This window comes from Heliangelus exortis, chromosome 9, assembly GCF_036169615.1.
Source record: "Heliangelus exortis chromosome 9, bHelExo1.hap1, whole genome shotgun sequence".
Taxonomy (NCBI): Eukaryota; Metazoa; Chordata; class Aves; order Apodiformes; family Trochilidae; genus Heliangelus; species Heliangelus exortis.
This window is the reverse complement of record NC_092430.1, coordinates 24790978-24814948: the sequence shown is the minus strand read 5'-3', so window position 1 is coordinate 24814948 and position 23971 is coordinate 24790978. Positions and strand designations below refer to the sequence as shown.

At 43.2% G+C, this 23971-nt stretch overlaps 1 protein-coding gene across 6 annotated transcripts; it reads left to right on the top strand.

Moving 5' to 3' along the window:
- Nucleotides 1-9524: 9524 nt before the first annotated feature.
- MLF1 (myeloid leukemia factor 1) lies at nucleotides 9525-23368 on the top strand. Of its 6 annotated transcripts, none has more exons than XM_071752810.1 (8): nucleotides 9525-9666; nucleotides 14514-14676; nucleotides 18602-18646; nucleotides 19877-19963; nucleotides 20769-20897; nucleotides 21909-22068; nucleotides 22580-22712; nucleotides 22868-23368. In XM_071752810.1, exons 1-8 carry the CDS (start codon nucleotides 9620-9622, stop codon nucleotides 22953-22955), a joined length of 852 nt encoding a protein of 283 aa, XP_071608911.1. In that variant the 5' UTR covers nucleotides 9525-9619; the 3' UTR covers nucleotides 22956-23368. The 6 variants fall into 6 exon arrangements, with proteins under 6 accessions (XP_071608911.1, XP_071608912.1, XP_071608914.1 ...); XM_071752813.1 differs by lacking the exon at nucleotides 9525-9666 and adding an exon at nucleotides 13239-13380; XM_071752814.1 differs by lacking the exon at nucleotides 9525-9666 and adding an exon at nucleotides 13333-13428.
- The last annotated feature ends 603 nt before the right edge of the window (nucleotides 23369-23971 follow it).

Sequence of the window (23971 nt, the reverse complement as noted above, 5' to 3'; positions counted from 1 at the left end):
TGGTGTAAATTCCTCTTTTTCACACCTCTTGTTGGATTATTCTGGTATTTTTATTGGGTGCAAAATGATTAATGTTATGTAATTTGTAACCCTGTAGGATTTTTAAAAATTCTACAAACTGGCCTGGTATAAATAATTTAAGATTAGTGCTAATTAAGGTGAGTACCTACTATTGCATCTCAATCAAGAACTAAGTTTTCCCATGCTGGAGAGGAATGGTGAGCAAGATCTGAAAAGAGAATGGAAATAATTAGGTAATCTGAATTGAATAAAAATAGCTACTGAAATAGGCCAAAGATGGTTTGGTACATGGTGCAAATCATGGTAAAGTTGATTTTTATAGTTTTAGTTGCAGAGGAGTGATCAGAATAGCCAGTGAGGGACTCAGAACTCTGTAGGTTTTAAGGAAATACCAAAATTGTTCATGGTCTTGGTGCCTGTGTGCAGCCAATGCATTTCAGAGGGGTTTTCTGGTTGTCACCCTGTATTTTATATTTAAATATATTTATCCACATCACCCTGTCTCAGCTCCTTTGAACAGTTGTTATGCAAAGTTGAAGCTGGTGAAATTATTGGTGTTGGGAGAGGCAGGAGTTGTCAGGATGGGTTTTTTACCTGGATCTCAACTGTTACAAGTCAGCAAATGTTATCCTGGGTGTTACAACCCTCAAGTTCACGCTGTCCCCATTTCTAAAAGTGCCTCAAGCACATCAGGGATGCTCCAGCACATCTCCAGGGTGGGACTAAAGGCACTAAAGGTTGGGTAAGGCCAGGCTGGGATGGTAAAGTGTGAATGTTTAGACTGCAGCACCCTTGATTCCAGTTGTGTAAACTGTTTTCCTTATTTTGCTTTTGCTGGAAAAGCATCCTGTGATAATTACTCATTTTCCTGTCTAAAGTAGGCAGATCCTTGAGTATCAGCAATGAAGTATGGAAGAAGGCAGCACCATCACAAATAAACTTCACACTCCATCCAGTTATGTACAACTAAGGGGAATTTTGATAAACTTGTTACTTAAAATTACTTTCCAGGCTTTGGACACATTATAAATGGGATGTAGCCATGTAGCATGCCAGGTGTGGGGCCTTTCTGCTTGAGGAAGAGATCCCATGACCTCATCAGCCAGGTACAAATTCAATTAACTGTGTTGTAACATGGAGCCAAACCCCTTATCAACATGTGCACAATAATCACTGCCAGCCTGGGAAGCTGCACACCTCTCATCTCAAAAAAAAAAAATAAAAAAAGAGTAGCACCCTTGACAGTGATTATTCCATAGGAACAAATTCTTCTTTCTTAGTTTCTTTGCTTCTGAGGTCTCCCAGTGTTCTGACACTTGGCATTTAGGACTTTTGCTTATTAAAAGTTTGGGGGTTTTTGCTGTATTTTCCACTTTTTTTTTTCCATGCTCCTGGTAAAAAGGAATGGATTTCTGCTTAAAAAAAGGGAAAGAAGGATCTGTGTGCTAAACCAAAGGGGTGTGGGGTGTGCTGTGCAGCCTGGAGTGACAGCAGGGACACAGTTCTGTCATCCAGGACTCCTGCCAGATGTCTCTTGGCTCCAACACCAAGTCCCTCCTAAGGCCAAACTACCTTAAATCTGCCTGTGGGTGAGCAGGAGTGAAAAGATAATGCTGTAACTTGAGCCACTCAGAGCTCTGGCAGGCAGCAAAGACCTCTACCCCTAGAAATTACATTAGCAAACTCATTTCACTTAGCCTGCTGAACAGCCACCACCAATTAAAATCAAAGCAGGCTGATTGGGATTTGATAACTTTGAGGTAAAATGTTGACGAGCCCTTTCTGCTTTCTTGAGTCATCCAGCATCTCCACTATGATTTTTTTTTTTTTTTTTTTTTTTTTTTTTTTGAGGGGTAATAATCATTGCTTGCAAAGGAGCTGGGTTTAACTCATGCTTAGTGTTGCAACACGTTAAGAAGATTTTTTGCTCCTAAAAAAAGGGTAGCTAAGCAAACTCTGCCAGCCAGGAGATGGAATTTTACTCCTTCTGCTCCAACAGAAGCAGGACTGTTTTTCCATCAGTAAAAACTTAACCTACTCTGTGATTCCAGTTTTCCATCTGCCAAGTTACAAGCAGCAAGTTATTTTTAGTGGAGAGCCTTGAACTCCAGAAACCTGGTTCAGGAGAGATCAGCTTGAACCCACAACTTCATCTACAGATGACACAGGGCTGTGGCCACTCCAGCCCACAGCAGGACTAAAAAGCAGTGCCAAATCAGTACTCCTGATGTAAAATGTTCACTGTTTGGGATTTTGACTTAGTGCAGCATCACTTATTTTCTTTTCTTTTTTCCTGACTGTTCCTTCCCTCTTTTGCTTCACCTAGGAAAAAAAAAAAAAAGAAAAAAAAGAGAAGCAGTGGCTGGGATGGATTATGTGACACCAGGGAGCAAGACTTAGACTCTGAGTCACTCTGGAATTGGTGCTGAGGGGTGAGATGTGACACGATCCCTCTGCTCCTTTGGGAAGGCAGCAGGAGGGGAGGAGGGAGCTGGGCATTCCCCACCCCCCCAGGGGAGCTGGGAATGGTTGTGCCAGGGTTTCAATCCAGGTGAAAACACAAAATCCCTTCTTGGGAAGCATTTTGCTGCTTTAGAATATGGAGCAGGGCTGCCTGGGATGGTAAGGATGGGGGAAGCCTTTCTGCCCCTGGGCAGCAATTTTGATTTATTCCCAATGTTGTTTGGAAAAAGGGTCAGGTTGGCTGTGATGCTGCTGTAAAAATCTCATTCCCTCCAGCCAGCTTGGAGGAGCTGTCACTCCAAACCTCGGTGTCACCCAGAAAGGCCCCAGATGAGGTGCACATAGCCCCTGTTTGTCCTTCTGCTCCCCAAGCAGGGCAGGAGTGAGGGTGATGGAGCAGAGCAGTTTGCTCAGAGCTTTCTCTTGCCCTCCCACCTCTTTTCAAATGCAAAACTGCTGCAGGGAAAGGTGAGCCCCAAAGGTTTGCAGTGATTCCTAACCCAGGATGGTTTGGGGAGGGGCTCTGCACCCAGGGGGTCTCCACCTCTGCTGGGTTTCCACCTTACAGTTCTGAAAGGAAGGCAGAAACTCATCTCATTAATTATTATTAATGGGACTGCAATCCAGCTAACATCTGTAAAAATGTCCAGTTGCATTTTCAATACCCTTTTGGTGAATTGCAGAGTGGGGTTTTTTCCTATAAATTTTTGCCTTCTTTCAGTGTTCATCCGAGTTGCAGAGCTGGGCCACTATGTGAATTGAATACATATATTTAAAATATTAATGTAAATGTTATTACACGTCTGCCTCGAGTTGCTTGCAGTAGCCTGATGCTTTTATCTGACATTTAGGAACAATTTATCCTGACATTACAGCTGGAATGTAACCAGCTTCCTAAGGACACAGTCAGGGACCACCTCCACTCCAAAATACACTGAAGCCTCTGGAAATGGCACAGCATCTTTAAACCCACCTGCAAAAGAACTTCACTGGAAGAAGTAAGAGTCCCTCATTTATGGCAATACATTTCCAATTTAAATAGTAACTGCTGAGCCTCACAGAACTGGCTGGGGACTGAGCACTGATTGTCTGAGTCCTCTCAAATTACCTTCAACCTTGCTCCTGACATTGCTCTGCTCCGTGGCCAGACCCACTGCAGGACTGCTCAGAGCCCCCAAGTGCTCTGGTACCAGGTTTTTTTCCAAAATAATTCAAGAAAAGGAGCTATTTTTAATATTCCAGACTGGTTCTTGATAGCCAGGTAACCAGAACTAAACTTTCCCTAGGCTTTTGGCACTGAGGGGCTGCAGCAAATGTAATTAAATGTAACTGTGTAATAAAAGCTTGGATTTTTTTTTTCCTTAGGTGAACAGTGAAAATTCTTTGTGGCAATTAAAATTGTCAATTAATTCTTGCCTTAGCCATGGAACTAGTCTTGTTCTGAGCTGTGCAAACTTGATGTTGTGATAAACCTGTGCATTTAAGCTGCTTGTTTCCTACAGGGTCAATTGAAGCAGGGTTTTAATCTGCTCAGCTAGCAAGAGCCAGTTTTAGTTTTGGAGAGCAGCAGCCTCAGGCAGGCAGGACTTCTTGAACCAGGTCAGTTCCCTGAACAAACACAGCACTGTCCAAAATGTGGTCACAACTTCTAAACAGGAGAAAGGGGGTTTCCCCTGGTGCAAAGCACCTGCAGCAGGATGCTTGCTCTTTAGTTTCCAGTGGCTTGGTCTTGATTTGGATAAATCAAGCAGCTCCTGAAGAGACTAAAAGGGGATTTTTTTTTTTTTTCTCTTTTCCTCACAATGCCAAGGAGAAGTGCCCAGGATTTAGGAAACAAGTGTCATCTCACAGCTGGTTGAGTTCAGCATCTTCAGCATGTATTTTTTGGTCATTTGGCAATGGCAAAACAAGACAGGTAGAAATTACTGAGGTCACTCAGCAGCAAACCTCCCTCTGCTCCCTAATATGTTGCTGAGTGCTGCCACAGTTTGTACAAATCAATGTATGGTGCATGAGGGCAGCAGAGCCCATTAAACAAAGACTATTTTTGAACCAAATCCTGGAATCGATGATAAACAGTCCCAGTGGGGCCAGGACTGTTTTGTTATGTTGGGTGTTGGGGTTTTTTTAAGAATGACACTATGTGTATTTATATGCCTCAGATTTCACTCTGAAAAAGAGGGTAAGTTCACAAAACTGAGGCTGATTTAAAGAAATCCAGTGTCACTTGATAAAAAATTAAACCCAGGGATTCCTTGCTGTTAGATGTCATTGAAGCCCAAAACCTGGAGCTGTAAGATGGATTTATTGCTTGTGTAGCTGATTTGAAAAATGCCTTCCAAATAGTTTTTAAAAGCTTATCCTGTCAGCCTGGGGAATGAGTTTGTACAAGGATGCAACAGGCCAAGGGCAGGCTGTGTCCCACACAGCTCCTGGGCACTTTCCAGCAGTTTCTTACAAAACATCCAGCCTGGGTAACTTGTAAATAAGTTACTGGACACCACATGGATTTACAGGGAATCCAATCTGGCAATTCTTACATTGCTTATGTTGGTATTTTGTAAACAGTTCTTAAATAAATAGATGACATAAAGTATCAGTTTTTACAAGGGAGCTGATCTCTCACTTTCCTGTGACTCTAACAGAATATATTCCACCAGTTCTTTCAGCTGCCTCAAAGAAACACACACACAAAAATCTTTTTTTTTTTTTTTTTTTACTTTGCTGAGGCCTTACAGACAAGGGAGGCTTCAAATCTCCTGGACACAACTGGAGGATCTCTCTTGCAGCCTCAGTGATATTTGTTGCCCTGACAACAGCCCAGCAGCATTATTTATTAGTTCGTACATTATTGATAATCCTCTAATTTGTGTGTGATGGGAGGAAGTTGGTCTGCAAGGAAGTTATAAATGGAAGGTTATCAACAGCTTGTAGCAGTGGGTGACAATGCTATATATGGCTGAGCCCAGTGCACACTCTGCTGAGGCCACAAAACAGGTTTCTTACCCACTGGTGGTGAAAGTACAGGGTTAGGAACCTCCCGCAGCTGGGAGTCCCTACTTCAGTCTATGTATAATAGCCAATTTTTTTTAAAAAAATCAGCTTCAAAAACAGAACAGGAAATTTAAAGATATTTCCTAATTATATACAGCCTCATAGTGAACATAGAAAAGTTTTCCATTAGAAATCCTTGGGGGCGAAAATGGAAAATCTTGAAATAACAGCAACAAGACAAAAGCCTCTTCCTATAAAAAGCAGGAATCAACCCCCCCAGCCTGCATCTCACACAAAGTACAGCTCAACTTAACTACTTCAATGTGCTTCTGAAGAGGCATTGTGGATTTCACAGAGACAGGGACAGAAAAAGCTCTGCTCAGCACTGAGAGATGGGTTTATTTGTCTTGCCCCTTTTAGGAGCATTACCCTTCATTTAGGAGAATGACCCCCCTGGAAACCAGCTGGTGTTCCATCCAGTCAGCCCTGGCAGCTTTGAACACTGCTGAAGAGCCTGAGATGATGTCTCAAGGTTCAGATGAGCTTGCACTAGAAATGTTTCCTGATGATGAACTAAGGAGTAGATAATTTTTGTTTTCTTGGTGTGCTTTTTGTCTGTGCAAAGAGGATATTTTGGTGTATTATACATAGCTCTGCTGTTCTGGATAAGTTGCTCACAATCTTTTTTTTCAGCCTTGCTACAATTGATTTGCACTCTGAGTGGAGCAAAAAATATAAGGAAAAGTGAAATAACTGGAAAAGAACCTCTCAGCATGGGGAGTTAAGAGGAACAGACTTGTGAGTAGAAAATGTTTGGGGCAGGAACCCAAACACATGTCTTAGGAGTTGAGAGAGAAGAGAGAATTATAAATACCAACAAACCCTCAATATGGCAGAATGACCTTTTGTTCTAGATGAGTATGTTCCACAAAGCTCTGAAGTCTGAATCAGATTTAAATAGTCATATCACCAAAATGAATAAGAATTAAGAAGGTAAATTAATTCCTAAGGGAAATCACTGTAGATCTCATTAGTTCAGGAACAAGATACCTTAAAACTTTTAATTAAAGATAATATTTACTGCAAATGAATAAGAGTTGGCAGGTTTCAGCAGAAACCATAATCTCATTTATGCAAAGTTTTCCCATATTAAGGCAGACATCATTAATCTCATTGGAGATGCCCTCCAGACTGACAGTGCTGTTGCACCGAGGTGATTTCTTACAGAAGTCTTTTTATCTGCACAAAAGAAGTCTAACTCAAGCAGACACAAACCAGAAGAAGGCCTGAGCAATTAGAGATACCACTCTGTGCAAATAAAGTCCTGACTTGATGCCCTCACTGAGCCTCTTGTAATGAGCTCTCTGCTCACAGGGCTCAGCTTCCCACCAGCAGCCCCAGAATTAACCAGGTTGTCTGGTGATCCTGCTCTGGATCTGCTCAGACTGGGGAAGAAGTTTCATCTTTTGGAGTCAGAGGCTGCATAAAATCAAATAGCAAAGTGGAGGTGATCTGCTGGACTCTGAGCAGCTGCTGGAAGGCTCCCCAGTTCTGTTTCCTCCATGCACAGGAGGGGGAATGGGTTTTTTCTTACTCACAAAGGTTCTGCTGCACTAACTGAACTTTTTTTGTGTCCATGGTCAGAAATTGTAAATAAATACTCTGAAAAGAAAATAAAAATCCTCAGTCAGGTTTTGGTAGGGGACTGCGAAGAAGTTAATCACACCAGGACAAACATTTAGAGAAGTTAAAGCCTCAGGAGGATGAGAACTTGCAAGGTTTTGTGTCTGCTGTGTTAATTTTGTTAAAGAAAGCTCACCTGGCTGCTTTGTAGCAAGTACTAAGTGAACATTCTATCCAGCATGCCCTGGCATGGATATTAATGAACTGCTGTAATAACAAAAAACCAAACTGATCCAGGGCATCTGTCTGTTCATCAAAATATAATGATGAGTAATTAATAAATGAGCACTCTGTAAGGCCTGCTCATGATGGTGAAGCTCCTGCAGATGGCATTTCTAGCGTGAGTTCACCACAGCTCCAGAGGAGTTTTAAAGAGCTTCAGCACCTGCAGTCTGACTCCAGTGCAGAGGATGGCATCACAGCAATGTTTGGAATAATTCTGTGTTGAAACAAAGCACAAACCTCTGAGCAGCAGCAGCAAAGTTCTCTGCTAACACCAGCACTGGCAGGAAATTTCTTTTCTCCAAAGCCCCAAAGCGTCGGAGTTCAGTTCCATGAGCACCACCTGATTTATTTGCTGATCTTTCATCAGAAATGGACAAACAGTTCACAGCTTCCCCAGCAGAATCAATGGGGAACCCTTTTTCTGTCATGTTTCCCTGCCCACCAGTCACTCAGCATCAGTGTTTCCACTGGAACAACTCCTCCAGCCCGGAGTGCATCTCAGGGCTGCAGCATCACCACTCACCAGGATCTACAGAGAAGTCTACATCAGGAGACAGGAAAATCAATGCTCACCCAATTACTGATATTTTTCAAAAATATTGCAGGCTCAGTTCATTCATCTTTTATGTCAGTTTTCCACTTTGGGCAAAATACCTGCAGAGCTGCTTCTGCAGCAGGATGGATCCTAGGGGAACGAGGGATCTGCTTCCCTGGCTGAACACCCTGATGTGCTCTGATCCCACCTGGACATCTCCTCACCACCTTTTCTGTCTTTCCCCTAAACTCTGGGATGTTGAAAGAGAAGTGAGGAGGAGGGGAGAGCCTTCTCCTGCCTCTCAACAGGAGATGCAAGAGGAGAAATACCCCCCAGGCTGACAGCTCTGAGGCACTTGGCCATCTAGACCAGGAGAATTTTTTCCAAACAGGTAGATTTTTTTCTCCATGTTACAGAGGATGAAGGGGAGATTCCTACAACTCTTGTTCTTCCAAACTGTCTACCTTGCAGTCCCTGTGGGGAGCCTACAGAAAAGCTGGAAAGGGACTTTTTGCAAGGGCCTGGAGTGATGGGATGAGGGGCGATGGTTTGAAACTGGAAGAGAGCAGATTGAGATGAGGTCTGAGGGGAAAATCCTTTGGTGTGAGGGTGCTGAGCCCCTGGTTGCCCAGAGAAGCTGTGGCTGCCCCATCCCTGGCACTGTTGAAGGTTGGATGGGGCTTGGAGCAGCCTGGGCTGTGGGAGGGGTCCCTGCCCATGGCAGGGGGGGCACTGGGGGGGGCTTTAAGGTCCCTTCTATCCCGAACCAGTCTGGGATTCCCTGTAACCCCAGTTCTCACACACGGTGTTCACAACCACCCTGCTCTTCAGGACACTCGGGTAACACTCCCCATCCATTTACCCCATTTGTTCCTTGAAATGTTCCTTGGTTTCAGGAAGCTTTCCATCCTTTACAGCTGATCTGGGAGCTGCTGCTTCCAGCCCAGACGACAGAGCCCTTTTTCTGCTTAACCAGTAAGCACCATGGAGTGGGCCGTGGGGCCTCAGGAATGGGATCTACCTTGTGCTGAGCTGCTGTGAATCCTAATCCTGACTCCCAGCTCCCTGCAGCCCTTCCTCCTTTGCCTCAGTTTTCCCTCATTGCTGTGTCTTGCTGGCACAGGTAGCTGGAGCTGATTTTATTGCCGGCCGGGGATGCTTAGGACTGGGGTGCCACTTATCCTCCAGAGCCTCCCCTCTCAGCCTGTCGCTTTACAGTCGCTTTATTTTACTGCCACCTACTGGAAAAAAATAAAACTATTATTTTTTAAATTCCCAAGCAGGGGGCAGCGGCCTGAGCCGTGCCCACAGCACCCACCCGCCAGCGCCTGACAGGAGCTGAGGTGAGGGCCGGGCCTCCTCGTTCAGGGCGGGGGCTGCGCTCCCCTACCCCGAGGGCAAAAAGGGGCTTCGGGAGAGGCAGACCGAGGGGTAGCATGGAAGGGGAAGGGGCGGCGTGGAAGGAAGGGGCAGCATTGAAGGAAGGGGCGGCCCGGGGCTGCTGCGCTCCCCGCTGGGCCCAGGCCGCAACCCGCGGTTACCATGGCAACGGCGGCAACGAGCTGGGCCCCGCCCCGCTGGGTGTGTCACCGCCGCGGCAACCAATAGCAGCGCGGGGAGCGGGTCACGTGGTGAGGCGGGAGCCGTCGTCAGGGTCCGGCGGGTCCGGGGTCGCTCACACCGCTGGCAGCCGCAGCCATGTTCGGGGGTCTGGGACGCTGCTTCGAGGAGGATCCCTTCTTCCGGTGAGGGCAGCGCCCGCGGCCCACAGGGCTCTGGAGACCTCCTGAGCATCGGGAGGGACTGGGGGGCGGCAACGGTGCTGTGGGGGGAGTCTGCGAAGGGGCGGCCGGGGTGGGTGTGAGGGGACGGGGAGACCGCCGTGGGTCTGAGGGGACGGGGTGGGTGTGAGGGGACGGGGAGGCCGGGGGAGGGAGTGTGAGGGGATGGGGAGACCGAGGGGGGTCTGAGGGGTCGGGGAGACCGACGTGGGTGTGAGGCGATGGGGAGGCCGAAGCGGGGGGGTTTGAGGGAACGTGGTGTGAGGGGACGGGGAGGTCGGGGTGCGGGTGTGAGGGGACGGGGAGGCCGCCGAGCTCTCCGGCTTCGCCCAGACAAACGCTTCGAGGTCGTTGTTGCCCCGCATCACGGTTGCCCGTTGTTGCATCCCGGCTCCTCTGGTGAGCTGGGGGGGGGTAAATGGTTGCCAGTGGTTTTAAATACATGAGTCTTGTCTCTCGCTCCGTTCTTCAGCAATGTTTGTAACCTTAGTGCAGCGAAGAAATTAATTGTGAGGTACTTGTGGCGTCTATTAAAAAATCCTCTCCCTTGCTTTCAGTGTCTTAATTTAGGGGAGTTTTTTGGTTTTGTTCGGATTTTTTTGTTTGTTTGGGGTTTTTTGTTTGTGGGTTTTTTGGTTTTTTTGCTGGGTTTTTTTAGTGTCTTAAAGTGGACAGGTGCTGAATATTCCAGCTGTTCTAGATTTATTTTTTTTACCTCTTGTCAGTGCATAAACCGGGTTTTCTGTCACTAAAACTTTGCAAAAGTGCACATGAGATCTTGAAGGCAAAGTGTGTCTTTGTAGAGGTTTCCTGAGGGGATGTTGATGTGTTAGCTCCACAGATGTGCAGCTTTTTCATTTCCCTGCCATGAGGACAGGGGTTGTGCTTGGGGTAGAGCATGGATTCAGCTCTGAAACGAGTTTTATTTCTCCTGGGAAACTTTGTTTGCCCCTCTAACCTTAACCTGGGTGTGTTATACCAATACTCCCCAGTATTTGGGATGGCCAAAACAGCTGAAGTCTCTACTCTGGCCCTGTTTTTGTCTTTTGACAGAAACAGTGAGATGCAGCAGGTAAGAAAGTGATTGGAGAACTCTGAGGAGCTTGAGTGATTTATTTTTTTTTTTTAGTAAGTATCTTGTCTTTAGGAAAAAAACTATACGGAGCTTAATTAGAAGCAAAGAGAAGGAGTAATGCAGGGGGGTGGGTGAGGAAGGGTAACACAGCAGGCCTTGTGATGTGGGTTTGTTGACTGCATCTCTTAGTTACAGGACATTCTAGCTGGGGCTCTGTTTGAGCCTCTTAAAGCAGAGTCTGCTGCTCAGCTGCAAAAGCACATTCCTAGCAGGGGGATTGCTCTGGAAGCTGAGCAAGGTGGATTTGTGCACTTGGTTTCAATAAGTGCACTCTTGTACCCACTCCTCAGTTACCTGTGGGGAAAACTTCCCTGTGGAAATCTTCTGTGTGAAAATAAAGTAAGAATGGGAAGGATGTCTTGTTAGTTGGGATTTGCAGAGTGCTTTTGAAATAGCAGTTATTCATCTTCATTGTAGCCACCCACCTCATTTTAAAACCATCTGGGGGGGAACTGCAGAAGATGAGAGCAGGGAGTGTGTGAGAAAAAGATGGGAGATTGATACTGAGCTGCATGTTCTTGGCACTGTCCTTGTAAATCTGTTCTGCATGTAGTTAAGGAAATGAGCTTATGACTTCAGATAAGATTAGCTTCCAGAACAGGGTAATACTCTTGCCTCACAAGGAGAGGGTTTGACTGCTGCACTGGAAATAGTGCCTGGGTTAAAAGCAAAAGAGCAGCTGTCCCAGGGAACCACCAGTCAGTCACTCAGACAGAGCACTGCCCAGGCCCAGCTGAGCTTCAGCCCAAAGAGCCTGGACAGGTGCAGAAGTTGTGGCTGCTTCTCTGCCAAGTGCAGTTGGCCTCTGGTTTTAATTTACTAAAGCCCAGCTTTTGTTCTGTTGTTCCAGGTGTTATCCCCACTGTGATTCTGCAGCTTCAGGCTTACATAACTTCCCAATTACACACACAAAAACCCTATCTAATGTGAAGTACAGTTTTTAAAAATAATAAACTTACTGTTCAGCTTCTCAGCTGACCAGAAACATACCTAGAAGTAAGGAGTGATATTATACTTTCAGTATAACACCATGAAAGGTTTCAGCTGAGCTGCAGAGCCTGAAACTTTGCTGAGTGATTGAAGAATTTACCAAGTGAGCTGTCTTGGTGCAAATCAGGTTTCTGTTGTTAGCAGCATCACCCTTCTTAATGCCTGTGTGCTGCTGTTGTAGCTTGGAACTTGGTTTTGGAGGCTAAACCTTTTTGTTTTTAACACCTGAATGTCAGGGTAAGGGCAGATTAACCACTAATTAGAATTTAACTGCACAACAGTGGAACAACATGTACAAATCACTTGTTCCCATTCAGGACTTAATTTTGAAAATAACATGCTGAAAGGCACAGATTCTCTAAACAAACCCCTGACAGAACCCACTTTCCCCCCATTAATTTTATGGTAGAATAAAACAAAGTGTGCAGAAATCATGTCTCCCTCATCAAAAGTCCTTTTTGCCCCTCCTCCTGTTAAAAAGGTCAGATTTGAAGTCGGGTGTGCTCAATGGTAACTGAATGGTAACTCCACCTGTTGCCTTCCTATAAAATCTGGGATTTGAACAAAGAACTTAAGATCTTGCATCCTTTACTGGAGAGACTTTGGTTAAAAATATATATGTTTTTTTTCAAGGGTGACACACTCCTTTGTAGCTCTGGTTTTGAGTTTCAGCCACCAGAGCTGTCAGAGTTGTAGGTGTCATTCCTTGGAAGCCTTTATCTTCCAGACTGGTTCCCTGTTGGCTTTCCAGTGGTTTTGCCCCACAGAAATTGTGGTGTTTCTTTAGGGGTTTGGCAACACCAGATCTTATCAACTGCTCCCTAAAATGGCCCTAGGGTGCTGGGAGACCTAATTTCTGTTTCTAAATGTGGGAACAGCATAGATCTTACTTCCCTATCTCTGATAGTGAGAAGCTGTTTTATAAATTTTATAAGTAAAGGTTTCCTAAACATTTTTTTTTTTTAAGAAGCAAGAGCAGAACCCCACAGTGTTAGATGTGGGTATGTGTATCAAATGGTTGTAGTGGAGGGTGAATGGCCCAGAGAAATTGAGGCAAAAAGGACAATTTCACAAGGTGTAAAGCAGTATTTTGTGTCAGGTGAGATGTATTACAGCACATTAAGCACACTCAGTTCAACACTTTTTAGTTTCTACAGTAAATCTCTGCAGTCTCGTGATGTGTTGCAGATAACTGATGTGTGTCCTCCTATTTTAAACTGTAAAGGACCAGAGAGAAATTTTGTTAAGCAGAAGTTACTGACAGAACACAGCTCATAGTTGTGTTTTGATAAGCAACCAATTGAAGGTGGTGGTGTCAGAGCAGATTTGGTGGCAGTATGAGGTAGTGCTCCTCTGCTTCCCTCTCCTTGGCTCCTGCAGTGCCTTTTTCCATCTGCTCTTCATCCTGTGGAAAGTGAGGGGACCCTTGCTGGGCCTGAGCTGCTTATCAGGTCGGGCCAGAAGTCAGAGCCAGCAGCCATGTGAGTGGGGCAGATTAGGGTCTGCTGACAAACAGCTCTGCCTCTTGACTCTGAAGGTTGCTTTGCACTGGGGTGAGTTAATTCTGCTCATAGCTTAGAGGGACAGCGTGCTAAAAAAAGGTCTTGTTTGAAAATCGTGTTTGTAAGCTTGTTTCTTGTAATAAAAATGCACATTTGGCACTGGAGAAGAAAGAGGGCACCAAGCAAAGAGATGAAAGGGGCCGTGGGGTGTGGAAACTCATGGGAGGGGTGGGGAACACAAGGGCTCTTCAGGAAGGTGTTTGGGGACTGAGGAATGAACAGCCTGAAGCTTCAGGGAGGTATGAGGTGTCCCAGGAAAGGTTGGGGTGTCTGGGGAATGTCAGGAAATAGGAAGGAAGATGAGGTGCTGGTCAGTATAAGTAAATATAGCTGGAAAATGACTTAATAAAGTGGCTTCCAGTGGAATAGCAAAGGAGAAAATGGAGGTGAAGGCAGGAAGGGCAGCATGGGGTTTGTGTCAAGTGGTCTGTAGCCTGGCACCATAACCAGCAGTGCTGATCATATATTGTGCTTATAACCAAATAATACTTTGCTGCTCTTCTGGACTCAGTCTGAAGTCTTTAGTTCTTGTACAAATTAGGGAATGCAAAAGAATTAAGTCATAAGTAATGGAGAATTCAGCAATGTTTTACCTGCAGGCTTTGGGATTTCTGGTGTAGTTCTGCAGCTTTTTGGAAAGGCTGAGTGTTTACAAAGAGGAGAAGAGAAGGGGAAAAGTAACACAAAAGCAAAAAGCCAGGAAGAGTCTTCTGGAAGTAGTGGTAAATAAAATATAGGTCAGTTTTATAGGTCCTGGCAGATAGTGAACATAGACTGGAGTTAAAGATGGCTGCAAAGGATGGAATTTTTTTTTTGGAAAAGATGAAGGAGGAAAAAACAACATGGATATGCAAGAGTGTAGGAGAGCAACCAAGGCAGCTGAGAAGACAACAGAACTAAAGCACCTGTCCAGCCAGAGAGATGGGAGAAGTGAAAGAAGTGAGAGTTTGTGAGGAGCAGCAGCACATTGCTCAGTTAGGTCCTGTTAAAATCAAGACTTTTCCCGAAGAACCACGCACAATGATTTAAAAACCCAAAACAAGGGAATTTAAAAAATTTCGGAGCCGTTTTCCGTAGGATGGAGTGAAAGCTGCTGACTGTGTGTGTGAACTCTCTCCTCCCAGGGATCCTTTTGCTGCACACCATGAACACATGAGGCAGATGATGAGGAGCTTCTCTGATCCCTTTGGCAGGGATCCATTCCGCAGCCTGACAGATGGTGGGGAGAGCGCAGGAGAGCGGGGGCCGCGCCAGGACTCCCGGCTTGCCCGGAGAGGAAATGGCAGAGTAAGTGTTTTCTGCAGCTCCAGGGGCTGCTACGTGGGATTTACATCTCCTGCTGAAACAGCTGGCTTCACCTTGCCATTTCTCTTCACTTGGTCCAGGGGAAGCAGAGGTTTGGCTCAGCTGTTGCAGCCTGGGTCGGATTGTTTCCTTGCTGACTGCAATGGGAAGAGCCCCTCTCTTGGTGCCTTAATGCTTGTTGTTGAAGCATTAAAACATTGCCAGCCATGTTTCTGTTAGGCCTGGTAACAAGTTTTATTCAACACTTAATATACAAAATGGAACAAAACATAATAATGCTTGTCAAATGTTTACTAAATAATGTTTATTGGTATAAATGGTTTTTATACCATTGGTATAAATGGTTTTTATACCATTGGTATAAATGGTTTTTATACCATTGGTATAAATGGTTTTTATACCATTGGTATAAATGGTTTTTATACCATTGGTATAAATGGTTTTTATACCATTGGTATAAATGGTTTTTATACCATTGGTATAAATGGTTTTTATACCATTGGTATAAATGGTTTTTATACCATTGGTATAAATGGTTTTTATACCATTGGTATAAATGGTTTTTATACCATTGGTATAAATGGTTTTTATACCATTGGTATAAATGGTTTTTATACCATTGGTATAAATGGTTTTTATACCATTGGTATAAATGGTTTTTATACCATTGGTATAAATGGTTTTTATACCATTGGTATAAATGGTTTTTATACCATTGGTATAAATGGTTTTTATACCATTGGTATAAATGGTTTTTATACCATTGGTATAAATGGTTTTTATACCATTGGTATAAATGGTTTTTATACCATTGGTATAAATGGTTTTTATACCATTGGTATAAATGGTTTTTATACCATTGGTATAAATGGTTTTTATACCATTGGTATAAATGGTTTTTATACCATTGGTATAAATGGTTTTTATACCATTGGTATAAATGGTTTTTATACCATTGGTATAAATGGTTTTTATACCATTGGTATAAATGGTTTTTATACCATTGGTATAAATGGTTTTTATACCATTGGTATAAATGGTTTTTATACCATTGGTATAAATGGTTTTTATACCATTGGTATAAATGGTTTTTATACCATTGGTATAAATGGTTTTTATACCATTGGTATAAATGGTTTTTATACCATTGGTATAAATGGGGTTTATATAAACATATATATAAACTTGTATACAACCTTATATTACTTGTTTATGTAATATATGGTATAAAGGTTTTTAAAACATTGGTATAAATGTTTTTATATAAACATAAACTTGTATATAACTTTATGTTACTTGTTTCTATAATAATATAAATGTTTATATTGCAGAAAGGTATTTAAAATGTCCAAACACAGAACCTTCTCTGTACACTTTTTATGCTAACTGTACTTACAAAGGTACCTTAATGATGCCTTCACTCTGCACCTCAGGATCTTGTGTCTAGTTATTTCTCTTTGTGGAACACAAGCCTGTGTTGCAGCCACCTCAATAGTAGCCACACAGATATTTTAAACTCTGCTTCAACTTTTCAGCTGTGGATAAAGGCTTCATGCTCCAATTGGTCAGATCCTTGGTGTTTCCTCTAGGTACAAGACTGCAAGAATTACAGATCAGGGGAACTGATAGGAAAATTTCTCTGAAAGCCCATCTGAAACCGAGCTGGCAGCGATCTGTGTTTTCCACAGTAGCTTTTCAACTCTCTGGACATTCAGGACAATTGTATCTTAAGCTTGTGTAGCTAAACCTTATCTAATTGCTGTATTTAGCAAGGCTGTAAGCTTGAAGTTACTTCCTTTCCCTCCACCAGACTAAATATTTTGCAGCTGAATGGTCTCTTCAACAAATCACATTTGATTTTAAAAAGCAGTTAGAAGGCAAAACCAACTACAAGGGCTTGTGGCACTCGGCCAGACTGGGTGGTGGTTGTTCAAACCTAGATAGTTAGAGCTTAATAAACACAGCTGAACCCCAGACAATCACCTGCAAGTCAAAAGGGTAACTGCCAGATTCCTTCCTCTGTGCTCATACCTTACCAGCCAGTTTCAAATATAGCTGGGGCTGTAACTAACTGGTGGTGATCTTTCCTCTGCTGGAGCAGATCCTTAGGCCTGGGTTCAGCATGAAAACTGATCAGACTTTTGTGTCCCTGACAAAAAATATTTTAAATCTGACCCAAATACACTGAGTGCTTGCATCCCTTCTTCCTGGCACTGAGGAAGAAATGTGAGGCATAGAAAATGTTTCTCTGTGGCTACAGGAAGGAGTTAAAGGTGGAAGAGCACTGGGCTGTTTTGATAAGAACAAAAGAATTCCACACCTGCTAAAATTTTTCCATCTTGATGTGCCTCATGTTTCACCTAAAAGTTGTCAGATGTCACAGAAGACTCAGCACTTCTTACTTGAGCCTTTTTGTCTCAAAGTGCTTTTACTGGTTTCCCTCCACAAGTGATTCAAACACTTAATTAAATTTTTATGTAGGAAAAAAAGGATTATCTTTACTGGCCTGTAAATACTTTGTTGAAACCCCCCATGCTGCTTACTGATAGTTGTAATTCTATGTTTAATTAAACTCTAACATGCCTAAAAGTTGCATCAACTCAACAAGTGCCAAGATAGCCTTCAAATCTGAAAATGCTTTTGCTTTCTCAAGCAGGTTTGTGGTGTCAGGTTTTAGCCTCTTGGAGGGAGGAGGAAAGGATATGAGCAAGAGGAATGGGGTGAAGCATCTTGAGATAGTGCAGGTTTGTTTGGGTGTCTGATTGTCCTGGTGTTAGGCAGCTGAACAGCTTTTAATGTGTATTACAAAACAGTTTATCAAGTTTTAATTACTAACAACTTATTTCTGAATGTCTTCAATGTACTTGATGTACATAGAATAAATATTCTTTTCTGTCAGTACATTTTAAGTGGGACAGCAGTCTGAAGGAGCTCAAAGGTATTCAAGAATCAGGTAATTCTTTATTTCTGTACTTGAGTCACTGGAGGGTTTGGTACTTGTGTCTAACCAGCCCCTCAGTGGGGAGGTTTTTATGTAACTCCAGTCTTGGTTTCCTGGAAGCACCAGTGTGTTTCCCAGCACTGCCTTGGCCTCTAGGGAGATCCAGTGTCAGCTGCTCAAACAGGAACTGTATTTGCTGGTGTTTATAGCTACATCTATTTATACAACTGCAGAGGGGAATTTGCTCATGGGGGATTTGTCTTTGGGTGATTCTGTCTGTGATGATGATAGATTTGCCTACAACTTCTTTGCAGTGACCTTTGAAACTGCTGACAAGAGAGACTTCATTTTAATTATCACAAGGGATGTAAGGGTCTTTTTGAGAAAAATATTTTATATTTTCTTCAAGCTCTAATAATACATCAAGAGGGCTTGGGAGCAGCTCAGCTAGCTGTGGTACTTCATTTTTTTTTTTTTTTTAAATGCTCAAATTGTGTGCCAGCCTTGTGAAATGTAATTACAGACATTTGCATTAAAGGGTCAGTTGATTGCTGATTTTCATGGCCTTCCAGGGTTCTGTGGAATGAAGTGTTTTCAGAGGAGCAGGTGATCCTGAAGCACTGCACTTTTAATAATTTTAGTACAAAGGTTGCTGTGCTATCCAAATTTCTCAACTTCCAGCTCCAAGTGCTTCTCCTCCATCCAAAGGAAAATGTCTTATTAGATGTGGTTGCTTTCCAGGAACATTAGTGGAAAATATTCCTCTTCTACACCCAGAGACTGCTTCATATTGTAGAGGTGGAAAACCCTGTAAACTTGAGGAGGGTCCTTTTGAGTGCCTGTCTTTATTTGATTGGAAATGTTTCATATCACTTGCTGGATAAGGAATTGGTGTGTGTAGAAGTTACTCCTGCTGTACCTGATACCAGATCCAATAAAAGCTGCTTTTAATCCTTTTCCTTCCAGGCACCCAGCTTCTCCCTCATGCCCTTTGCAGGCTTTGGCAGAATGGTCAGTATCCCAGGAGCAGTGATCCTTGGAGCTCTGGCTGATACATGCATACTGTCTGCCTGACTAAAGCATGGACAAAAGCTGATTCCTGACTGCTTGCACAGTGCTTCTCTTGGGGTTTGGGTAGAGGGAACAACAGAATTAAAGATTTTTAAAATAATTCTTGGTTTTCCTTATTAAATGAAAATGTGAGGGTGGACTAAATATGCTGATGTCAAGATTGGAGAAGTTGCTGCTTGAGGTGGCTTTTCTGCTTGGCCATGTTGGTGCTTGCCCCCTGATGGATGTGAAGGAAATCTTGCCTAGAGAAGAGGGATTATTGCAGGAAAAATCCTGAAATTAATCCCTGGAGTAAAAAGACTCCAAGCTTTGAGTGTAGAGGGAAGATGGCAGCCTGGAGTGTGTGTTGTGCTGTGGTAATGAAGCAGCAAACTGGAGATTTCTCCATCCTTGAGTTTTACTCAAACTTTTTTTTTTACCTGAGTTTTGTGCATAAACTTCAGATTTTTATAAAGCTGTTGAAGTGAATGCAGTGAAATTCTGAGTGTTTCCAAGCAGCTGGAGGAGTGTGGGGTGGATCCATCCTGCCCAAACCTGTCCTTAGTATCTATCCTTGTGGATCATCTGCTTTCCTGGAACAAAACTGGTGAATGTTGTATTGAACACATCTGCAGCAGCAAATAATGAAACTGCCATTAAAATCCCAATCATGGGGCTCTGGGGTATCCCCACTGCCCTTCCCTGAGTCTCCTCTGCTGCTGGGCTGATGCTGAGTGGGATCCCAGCTGCACTCAGGGATTTGTGTAGCAGAAATAATCTGCTCCTGAGTAGCTGCTGAGGCCTGGAGGGCCATATGGTGCTTTTTATGGTGCTTTTTCTGAGTCAGATAGGACTTCCCTGCAGCAGCAGAGAGATGAGAAGCTGGATGAAAATAGTTGTTGTGAACTGGTCACCATGTGAGCTCAGTTTTGATATTTGAATGTCAGATCTTCTGTCTCTCCAGTACTTCCAACTTAAGAATCAAATCCCCATGCTAGCTTTCTACTTTTCATTCTAAAAGATGCATTTTTGGCTCGTCTGTGTCTGAACTGCAGTCTGTGAAAAGCCTTTCTGATGGTCTGGTTTGCATTAAAAATGCATGGGTTTTGTTGTTTTTTTTTTTTAAACAGCCTCAGAATTTGAGGAGTCAGAAGAATTTGTTTTTAATTTTAATGTCTTTTCTTTTACCAGGATGCAGATTTTGGGGAACCTTTTTTTGCAATGGACAGGATGATGGCAAATATGAGAAACACCATGCTGGAAATGCAAAAAAAATTTGTGAGTGTTTGAAAATGTATTCTAAAATTAATTGCGTTGGAGAATGACAACTGCTTAAAATATTAACTAAAAAAAAAAGTTATTAGTCTCAAGCAGATAGTAAGAAATTTTAATTTTATTTTTTTTTTCCTGAGTACATGGTAAGAATTCTCTGTTCTGTCACTGATTTAGTGCTAACCCCAGGACTTTAAATGTATGCCTGCTGCTCCAGGGGGCAGAACTGCTGGGAGCTGTCTGCTTTCTGGCTGTTGCCAGAGCTGACACCTTAAGTGAAGGAGCAAAATGTTGCTGGACCCTTAAAACCAACCAGGCTGCCAGCACCTAAATGCCACCTTGCATTGAGATTTTCCTCTGCTTTTCTTGTCAGTGCTGTTTTTCTTCTCTCTGAAGACAACACCACTGCATGAAGTGTTGCTGAGTCTCTCAGCTGTGTTCTGATGGCCTTGGGAAATCCTCTGGGACCATTTTTGCTCAAGCCCCCCCCTCCAGCTCAGCTCTTTGCCTGCCTTGGTGTGCACTGGATGTCACAAGGCTGGTGCTGGACTTGTTCCTTCACCACCAAACCCACCTCCACCAGGGCAAACCTTGGCAGCTGCTTATTGCAGCCCATTTGTTTGACACAGGGGACACAGGGGACAAGAGTCAGGACATGCCAAGGTTTCATCCCAGGAAGAGGGAAGAATCTGAGGCCCAGGACTGAGGGTTAATTTTTCAGAGGTGTTTTTTTTCATAATAAGATAATGACAGAATACAAGACCCACCTATTACCCCCAAGTTTAACTGTTCTTGTCTCTGTTGCTTGCAGGATGATCTCTCTGTCCATCCAGATGCACACACCTTCAGCTCCTCCTCTGTCATGACATACTCCAAAGTAGGAGATGAACCCCCAAAAGTTTTCCAGGCTTCAGCTCAGACCCGCACAGCTCCAGGAGGTGTAAGTAGTGCTGAGGGGCAGCAGGAAGGGGCTATGGAATGACCAGAATCTAAGGACATCCACACCAAACCACACTTCCCTTCAGGTTCTTGTTTACTGCAGACAGCTACTCTTATAATTTAGAAAAATAAATATTGCTCTGGAGGAGGCTCCTGAAGCTGAAGTGCTGTTTTCTTCCTTGTAATTTGCATGCATCTAAATAAATGGGATTCCTGTTACAGCCTGGAAAAACAGAGTGCCAGAACAGCTGATTCCTCAAGCCTGTCCCCAGAATCTCTCTCTTTGCTGGAATTAACTCTTGTACATTTAGAATTCTGTCTAAAACACAAGGCAGCAAGAGGCAGTCTGATGCAAAACAAGGCTCAGATCACCCCCTTCAGCAGGAGCTGCCCTCTCACTGACTTCCCTGCAGCTGCTGCCTCTCATTCTACTGAGAAATGAGAACGTGACCCCTGCAGCAAGGTTCCTGACAGCCTGGATGTGTGCTGGCCAAGGCTGCTGGGCAGGATTGGCTGTGGGATGTGCCCAGGCTCAAGCAGACACTCAGTTATCAAAAAGGTTCTAATTATACACCTATGGGCACAGGGAGAAGTGGCTGCCTGGGGCTCAAGCCAATCAACATAACCCACTAATGCCTTTTCCCTTCATGCTGAGAACACTGGCACTGGTTCTGACTCCTGTGGTCAAGGAGAATGTTGAAGATTTGTCTGCATGTAGCATTTTTAGATAAGGTGGTTTGGTTTTGTTTTTTTTTTTTTAATCCCCCCAACAGTTAATATCCAGTGTGTACATGACTTAAGAAGCTTTAGATGTTCTTGATCACTGCTGACAAAAAAAAAAATACATGTGCTCTGTGCTTTGGTGCATTTTCAGCCAACACAGTAAATAAAACAGCCTGTAAAAACCCCTGGCTTTTCTAAAGAAAGATGTAAAACCTTTGGGGAAGACAGTTGGGTTTTTATTTTCAACTTTTTTTGTTTGGAAGGACACTTAGCTCCCTTCTTTGCACAGGTTAAGGAGACAAGAAGAGCACTTAAGGATTCTGAAAGTGGACTGGAGAAAATGGCTATTGGTCACCACATCCATGATCGTGCTCATGTCATTAAAAAATCAAGGAACAGCAAGACTGGGGATGAAGAAATGAACCAAGAATTCATCAACCTGGATGAAAGTAGGTCCTGCCAGCCCATTCCCTGCTGCCTTTACACTGGGGTTTCCCATCCTGATTGGGAAGTTCCAGCTGGGGTCATCTCACAGGGAATTTTTCAGATTTCCCAGCTGATAGGAATGCTGACAGCCTCTTGTGTGGCAGTGCACTTGGCACTGTTTGCTTCTCAGATTTGAACTTCTAATAATTTCTTGTTTGTTTGTTTCCAACAAGCTTTTTGCTGTGTTCGTGGCTAACAGGAGACGTGTTTAAGATCTGTGTGGTTAGAATGTGGATCTGCTTTTACAACATAATGACTTTGAGGTTTTATTTTTCTATTCCAAACAAATCCTTCTGCCATTAACCTTCAGTTGTCTTTTACTGCTCCCCTGGAAACAGTTTTCAGGAGAGCCATGGATGACAAGTGTAAAAAAAAAAAAAAAAACCTTTTCAAACCCTCTAATGTGCATTATTTTTTTTTCTCTCTTGTTTGCACTTGTTGAAAATAAGAAGTAAACTTTTAACTCTTTTTCAGCCGAAGCCCAGACCTTTGATGAAGAGTGGCAGAAAGAGGTCATGAAGTTCAAGCCATCCAGATCCAGAAGCACTTTGGAAGCTCCAAAGTACAGAAGTATTCATCACATACCCAAGGAAGAGGGAGCAAGAAGGTAAAAAGTTTCCTGGCAGAATAAGGAGAGGGCAGAGTGCTGGGAACACTGGAAAATTTACAACTGAAATAACACCACCTCTGCATAAGTGGTTGGCAAAAGGTGTTCCCTCACCCTCTTGGTGAATGTTGAGTGAATTTTTTGTTTTCTTTCAGAGAGAAACCAGCTGCAGGTTCCAGGGAGCCCAAAGAGAATCTCAGTGTGAAAGGAACACCTGTTCCCACCAAAAGCAGCAAGAAATAAATTGCCTCCATTCTCTGAGTGGAGTTTCTTCAGAGAAGATAATGGTGCTGCATTGCTTATTTCCATACCAGTGTACATAGATATGACCAATCTCTGTGGGTTTTCTTTTTTTTAAGAAGTATTAATGTGCCTTGCTACTCTGATCTTTTGACAAGCAAATGGGCTTTGAAACTTCAGATCCTTGGCTAAACCACCTAGTTTCAGTACATTAAAAAAAACTTTACACTTAAAAGCACTTTAATGGATTAGCACAAATTTTTTTAAAAAAAAAAAGCTTTGATTTGCAAGGTTTTTTCCTACTACAACTGCACCAGTCTCAGGCATTTTATTAAGCCTGGTAATGAGACTAATTTTTTCCACACTTTAACTTGCACAGAAAATAAATCCTCTTTATTTTGTGTGGCTGAAAGAAATTCTGATTTTCTAGGTGATACAGCAGTTTGAATACACTGTAGCCACTATGTATATATATATATATATCTATAAAATCTTTAAACTTGTAAATTGTTACAGAATCCCCAGATTCACCTTGGTTTAACAAGAAGTGCTGCTCAGAACTGAGCCTCCAGGGGTACCCAAAAATCAGTTCTGTAGCTGTAGCACTGCAGCATCTTTTTCAAGGCTTAGAACAGCCTTGAGGGCACTACTGATGTGAAATAATAAGTTTAATAAATTAATACTTGGCCTTTAAATGATATTTAATCTTTCTGAAGATCTCCCAGATTATTTAATTCTGTTTGTTAACGCATGAAAATAATCAGCAGAACTTTCTCCCTTGTCAGAGTTCAGCAAGACAATTATTTCTGTGCTTGTTCAATGCAACGGTCTCCTCCTTGCCACAAATAAATTTTTTTGGCTCTGAGTTCATCCTATGGAATCATTCTCCATAGGATCCAGGTAAGTGGGGAAGGGTTTGAGACTGTGTGAATGCAGAGGATGTCTGCCAGAACCCTGAGCCTTCCTTAAAAAATAAAAGTACAGCTTTAGGGCTTGATCTTCCACTCCTTGAAGACAGC